This window comes from Oratosquilla oratoria, chromosome 20 (assembly GCF_046742065.1).
Source record: "Oratosquilla oratoria isolate Oo_2021 chromosome 20, ASM4674206v1, whole genome shotgun sequence".
Classification (NCBI taxonomy): Eukaryota; Metazoa; Arthropoda; class Malacostraca; order Stomatopoda; family Squillidae; genus Oratosquilla; species Oratosquilla oratoria.
In genome coordinates this window covers 26,341,378-26,348,877 of record NC_134796.1, presented here as the reverse complement: position 1 = coordinate 26,348,877, position 7,500 = coordinate 26,341,378, and the positions used below count along the sequence as shown (strand labels likewise).

Genomic DNA, 7,500 nt, shown 5'->3' with positions numbered 1-7,500 from the left:
AACTCTCTACAAGTGATGCTGCAAGGCATATATAACTATAATAAACAAGATGAAAATTGGAAGACAGAGAAACTGGTAGAGAAACAGGGTAGGAAAAGAAAGAAAGGCAAGATGAAGAGTGGGAAGGGAAGTAGAGGAGGGAACGTAGAAGAAAGGGAGGTGAAGACAACTACTGTATTATATGTTGACGTTAATTCCCTGTGATATCTTAGCCAATGATGCTATTACTGATGACTTCACAAAGGTCAGAGCATTTTCTTTTCTTTCTTAATGCGCAGGGGACTAAAGACAACCGCCTGACGGCAACAGAAACACATCAACAAGTCATCACTAGCAGTGCCAGAGTTAGTCAAAATATGTTTAGCTCCTTTTTCTGCAAAGAGCTTCTCCTCTGTTGAATGAAATTGCTTAATGACTAGAGGACGCATAGATTTACATGAATGTAAACGTTGCATGTGCAACGTTGATGGTTCTGCTTTTGTAAAAACATTTCTGTTGTTGATTGAGAACAGTGACGAGGAAGTAAGTTAATGATCATTTGTTCATGACAATGATGAGCCAACTTTTTGAATAATGGTGAAGATTTTTTGCCATGGTGATGCCCTTCTCGATACAGTTTCATATTAATATCATGTTAATCATTTGTCTTTGCATTGACTTGCAATTATGTTTAATTCGTGCTAATGGTCAGTAGGTATGACTGACGACACAGCCAACCGGATCTTGATTTATGTTCACCTAGCCAGGGCCTGGAGTGTGGTGTGCTTCATTTCTCATTTCGAGTTTTAATGTATAGTGAATATGTAACCGTGTTTTCACATGGTTAATGAAATAGACTGACGACATCCAGAATAAAAAGGTTAATGCCACCCGGTACAGAAAGGGCTGATGCAGACTACAGTGGTGTCATTCAATTAAACAAAATTTATTGACGTTTGTGTAATCGTTTCTAAAGGCCTGACTGATTACATATTGACAATCTAAATAATAGAAATATAGGAATATTGGACAAACTCTTGAGATCTTTTCAGGTAAATCTGAAATTACGTAACCGAAGTTTCTTTGTAGTCATTCGAATTCACGACAGTGTGACGTCGCCTTTCAAGTCGTTGTAGTCAAGGTCGTCGAGACTTGAGACGACGACAGTTGAATTCGACATCACAATGCATTTAGACGAAAAAAAACGTCTTGCATTTTCTTGGTCATATCTATGATATGCATAACTTGGTGGAAAATATCATCATGCAGCTCTCATTTTTCTTTTTCTTTTTGATAGTGAAGAGAATGGCCTTTTTTTTAGAGCTGACTGTATATAAGCGTTGGGTGAACATAAGCCATTCAGGGTGCAGTTCCGGTTGCTGTCGTAAGGAACACGAGATCAACATTATGATGGCAACCACCAAAAAAAAAATACACACACACACACACACACACACACACACACACACACACACACACACACACACACACACACACACACACACACACACACACACACACACACACACACACACACACACACACACACACACACACACACACACACACACACACACACACACACACACACACACACACACACACACACACAAGCACCAGATTGTGAAATTGTCAATGGGCGTAAAATTCAGTGGCGTGCATCTTGTGGCTTGTGGTCGTTTCCGAAGGACGAAGCGTTCTGTATAGTCACTACCACAGATCCTGTGGCAGATTTTCTTTTATTATTTTATTTATCTAAATAAACTGAACGTACAACTGTAATTGCACTGGAGGCAATTTGTCAATTAGTAATATATATTCATTTGAGACAAGTTCTACAGTCAAGAAACATGACAAATGTTTACCAAATTAATTTCATCTCTGCACAGTTTGACTGAAGAGGATTTAGTAAACTTTTAGTTGTAGGTGCATGATAGTTATAGAAATTGTATATACTGTATCCAAACCGTTTTAATTCCAACCCATTTTCTCACCACTTCCCAGTTACCTCAGGGATGACCCTCGACTTCCCCTTTTCCCCTGACTCACGTGGACACCTCTCAGTGACACTCACCTTAAGAAGAACCCAACTCCCCACACCCAATCCCACGCCTCGTCCGTCTCCTGGTACCTTCCTGGTGGGGGTAACCTTGGTATCAAGATCCTACCCTGTGCCGTCCCTTCTACCGGATACTTCACCTACCTTGTTGATCCGGACGCCGCAATAGTCCGGGTCATCCTCTTCGGTGATGAGAGGGAGCCGAAGGGTGACATTCCCGGATCCGTTGCCCACGGCCATGCACTGGGGCTTCCGGGTGTCCCGGGCGTGTACCATGCCTGCAGGAGAGAGGAGAGGAGCATTGTATTAGGTCGTCGGTAACCATCGCTTCTATAATCTAGATAGTCGAAGTTGAAAGTAGTGAGCATGTGGTGTCAGATGAGGAATCTGCTCAGTGAGTGCAAAAGCGTGGGCGAGGACCTGGGTGAGGGCAAGGAGACACTACCTCCAAGAATGGGAACACTTGAAATCGAAATGTTTATCTCCCTAATACCAAACGTTTTTATTTACCTGAAGACACATATGAGCACCAACGGATTAGAAAAAAAAAACAAACAAAAAACACGTTTCGATAATTCAACCCACTGCAGCACCCCAAGTATCTTGTTCTGGCTGAGGCCAAGCAATTTTATTCAGCTTTAGGGAACACCTCTAGGCGGAGAAAGGTTTAATGAGTCTCCTCAAAGCCTTCTGAGGATTTTTATCTACTGGAAATATTTAGAATTTCGAAATCTCCAATATTCGGAGTTCCATGTTTTGAAATATAGGTGACTCCAGATATCAAACGCATCCTTTTATATTTTGTTATATTTTCAAAAGATATTCTTATTCCGAATATTGGGGGTTTCCAATTTTTAGACAATCTCAAAAGCGAAATTATTTACAGACTTTCTAAGATTCAGGACAGTCTCTCAACACTCCGATGATGGGCGTCTTTCTCATACGAATAAAATTACTTGGAATAAGATATGATAAAGAACATAGATTCCATCCAGTAGACGAGTCAATCCTTCCAGGCAACCGTAGACCTGAACGGTTTATTCTGCCTGCCTGTCGCCAAACATTTTTTTCAGCTGAGAAAAATCCCCCCGTGATCCAAGAGTTGAGAACACGGTTGCTGACATCCTATCAACTCATTAATTTATCATTCCATCAATCCTTCAATCAATCTATTGAGCTAGTTACATCATATCTGTAGTCTGAGTTTATTCCTGACTAGTTTCGCAGGTATGCTTTTTCAAAGGAATGGTGTACAAAATGGGTTGTGGGCATTTATACATGAGGGAGACCTCACCACTTCCCCGTGTTGCCAATTGAAATATTTTTTGCAGAGCGAATTATTTTTAACGAACGAAGCTTCATAGTAGTTTATTATGTTGGTGTGAACGAACATGATGACGAGTTGTCAGGGACGGCAGTGAAAGCAAGCCAGACACAATTATAACAGGTCAGTGATTTCAACGCCTCCGCTCTTCAGGTATCCACAGTTTGTCTCTGCCGTCACGGCTTGGCGCAGACCAACTCACAAACTGACACTCATACAGCGACCCTGTCATATAACGTAACCCATTTCATTGACCATAAAATTAATATGATTTCGAAATTTATTGCAGACAATCAATTACATCACAGCTAGATCTACAAGTGGAGCAACTTTTTCCCTGTCGTTATAACATGATAGGTGCGCGGATTGAATGTGCATCAATATAGCCCCCATATAAATAGCACATGAAACAGGAATGATACAACACAGGAAATATAACGCTAGATGGGATGTTAATGGGCAGTTCAGAAACCTTTAGTTCAGTGGTTCACATTTACCTTCGACCATTAACCCAATTGTGCCATAATCAATCTTAGAAACAAGGCCATTATCTTTAGATGTTATCTAAAAACCAATGTACACTACATACAGCTTCATTTACTTGATAATCCCCCATTACTATATGGGACAGTAACATAAAAAAGTACAATAAATAAGATTACTCTTTAAAAGTAGGATAGTTATAGTCACTTAATTTTAGATAAATTTATCGTGAATCTAAAGAGGGTAATGATTTTCATTGCATCTGATAAAAGGTAACATCGATCAGTTATTGACTCATTTTTAGAGAAATTTGAAAATAATTAATAAATTTTCACATAATTTAACTTCCTCACAAAACAGTGAATAACATAATAACATCACCCTGTAATAATCTGTTGTAGGACTTTGACCTTTTGGAGTTTATATTCGACACTTGTATATTCTGGCTGCCGCTAGGCGATTTTATTGTGCTGAGAGACGCCTCTATAGACCTTAAAGAATGACCTCCCTTTAATACGGGAACGCCCTATAGATATTGTACAGTTTAAGGGGGGGGGGGTAATCGTATGTAAGAAGTGGATATCTGTCTAGCACAAAGGTTTTTCTACCTTTTCTCATCATGTATCCCGTGCTTATGAATTGTTTTTTCATCCAGCCTACTAAAAACCATTCTTTAACACTGAATTGAATCGTTAAGCATCCACTAACTACCACTAGTTTTCGGTATATAGCCTCTATTGTGAAAATGTCTGCGGCCCCCCATGGACCCCAAGTTGAGAACCATTAAGCTGGGCCTTTACCCAAATCCTTCCATGGGAAGGGTGACATTTTAAAACGTATTCCTATGACTGCGCATTAAACAAAATGACACACTGGCGATGCAATCTAAAACATGGCTCGGATATGTACTTAGAACATATTGGTATGTTCGTACATGTGCCGGTGAACATCGCTCAGCGCAAATTAAGACCAATTGCGGCGTTATTATTAGTAAATACGGATGCCACTCGATGAGAATACGGATAACTCTCACTATTAGGGGGGGGGGTGTTACGCAAGAGGCACGTATCTGCGGCCGAAATTCGGCCGTCACCATTACTCTCTGCGCTTAGATTGTTGGGGTTGGGAATCGGAGAGAAGCACTGAATTCGAACCTGCAACTAAACAAATGCAAAACCAGTACACTTCGATTACGCCATCTGCGCACGTCTTCGTTATTGGGAATCTCTAAAAGTCAGAAATTTCCGATTTTCGGGAGGGAAAACTTAAAAAATAATCTAGAGAAATTATGGATGCTAGAGGCTCTTTCGAGCATTCTGATTTATTTTTTATCTGTTTATTTATTTATCTAATTTTTTGATATTGAATATTTCCTAATTTTAGATACTCCCATTTGAGAGAATCCTGCCGAGAACCAAGAGTCCCAAGGCAGCCAGATGCCCCAGGGGGCTCTTGTGTACTTTTTAAGGCACGCAACACTTTCCCAGGGGTACTGTATGGCACGATGTGGCACCTAAGGCACTCATTAGGCACTCGAGCACAAAGAAAGTCGGCCGCAAATATTACATGACAAAATAATAATCTTTTATTCTGATTTGTCCATCAGACCCAGCCTTCATTCGGAAAAAAAAACAATTGAGATGCACCATATTTCGGCCATGAATTATTCATTTCAGGGCATTCCCTACAGTGTGTTCTTTGATACAGATCAATTTTGTATTGCTAAGTCACCAAAAGCTGATTATGTTCCCTACCTTTTTTTATTAAAGTCTTTGCGATGTCTAAGCTGAGTAAAAAAAAAATCTCTTCTTTCATAAGAAATTTATAGCTATTTCCATTACAAAGTAACCAGAGACACTGCTCTCATATCCCTTCGGGCTAGTCTTGGAAAAGGGAAATGATTCCTGATCCAGTTGTACACTCAACTTTTTTACATTATTGCGGACAACCCAAACTGATGCATGAGACATCAGAAAGTATTAAAAAAAAAAAAAAAAATCTAAAACACTTCCACCTGGGCTTTCATCAACTTGCCACTAAGGCGTGAATTCAGATCACCAGGTCAAGCGAGAGGAAGGAAAGGGGCTCGACATTTACTAATAAAGAAACGATTATCGGCAGATCCGAGAGGCTCACAGAAATTGCATTACGACCACACGATGCTCCTTATAGAACATGGAGATAAGTTTGTTTTCACTCCACCAAAAAACGAGCTTTGTGTTGGCCACGCCCCCCACATGCGTTCGAGTTTCTGGCAGATGCTCAGACACAACAGGTCAAATATCACAAGAGATAGGTTACCCGTCGCCTTAAGCCAGCCAACGCAACAGACGCAATGCTTCACATATTGTTTCATAAAGGAAAATATTTTTTATAACAAAAACAAAAACAACGAGAAAATAATATTAACAATAATAACAATGATAATGCTTTAAACATTGCAATACACCAAGTCTTTCAGCAAGTCACGTGTTGCACTGGGCTAGTCTTCGGAAGAGTGAACATGTAAATTAATACACGAGACATAAATCATGAGTAGATAGAATGACAACGATTCTGTAATTCAACTAGTCGAACTTTCACTCAATAATTGCTGTACGGGGAGGAGTATTGCCAAAGCCCTTGGAATGTGGTAAGCGACAGTTAATTACCACCAGTGGGTCATATGTTACAAATGGGTGAATACTAGGAGGATGCAATCATAAAGCTAAACTCCTTTAGACTGCCGCATTATGGCGTCCAGTACATTGAACATGGGAACTCCCAAGAACACGACCAGTTCAGGGAAACCGTACATCTGGCAACGTGTTTGATTGAAACTCTTGATGAAGAATTGTTCTGAAAAAACATTTTTTGTAGATAAAAAACTGACTCAATGATTTGTAAAATTGTCACAAAATTAAAACGTGTCTTTTTAGACCTTTTTTCCATGCGACGTTTAAGAACTTAAGAGTTCATGCTAGTAGTCCTGATGAAGAGTCCATGATTACAGAAAAATTATGCAGTAAACACCATTGATATATGGAAAAAACATGGTATGAAAGCCATACCATTTAATCTACATTGAAATCTATACCACGTCTTCTCCCTTCCATAGATCAACGAAAGATAAATTTGTAACGTGTTTATTTACTTAGCTGTTTATTTACATGTTTATTTCTTTACTTGTGTACTTGGCTATTTAACTACCTATTTATCTGTTTGCCAATCTATCTGCTTTTCTTGATTTTTTATAGCTTTTGTTATCTATTTATTTATTTGTTTGTTTGTTTATCTATTTATATATGTATCTACTTATGTATCTATTTTTAGCTTAAGTTTAAGGGATTTAAGAAAGAGAGATCTCTTACCCTATTACAGTATGTCTAACATATTCTACCTCAGAATTGTGTCATTAATAAACTACGTTTCTATCCTTAGGACAATCCATCGAAACGGCGGATTCATAGATATGGTAAGGGAGATATTTACGGAAGGTAGCAGAAAGGAAGGACAGTAGATGTTAAAACTGCTCTACATTTATCTATTTATTTATTTATTTATTTTCTTGAAAGCAGCTTCTAGTCATAAAATGACTGAGTGACGTCATTAAAATACTGACTACATAAGATGAAGTCAATCATTTTCAGCATCAGGAATATCAACCCATTCTAAA

At 39.0% G+C, this 7,500-nt stretch overlaps 1 protein-coding gene across 2 annotated transcripts in view; it reads right to left on the bottom strand.

Annotated features, from left to right (window-relative positions):
- The window catches only part of LOC143036420 (uncharacterized), a 317,961-nt gene that overhangs the window by 72,424 nt on the left and 238,037 nt on the right, over positions 1 to 7,500 (bottom strand). For both annotated transcript variants that reach the window (XM_076203768.1, XM_076203769.1), the window contains exon 3: positions 2,183 to 2,316. In XM_076203768.1, the coding sequence (XP_076059883.1) occupies positions 2,183 to 2,316 (134 nt within the window). The remainder of the gene's footprint in view (positions 1 to 2,182; positions 2,317 to 7,500) is intronic.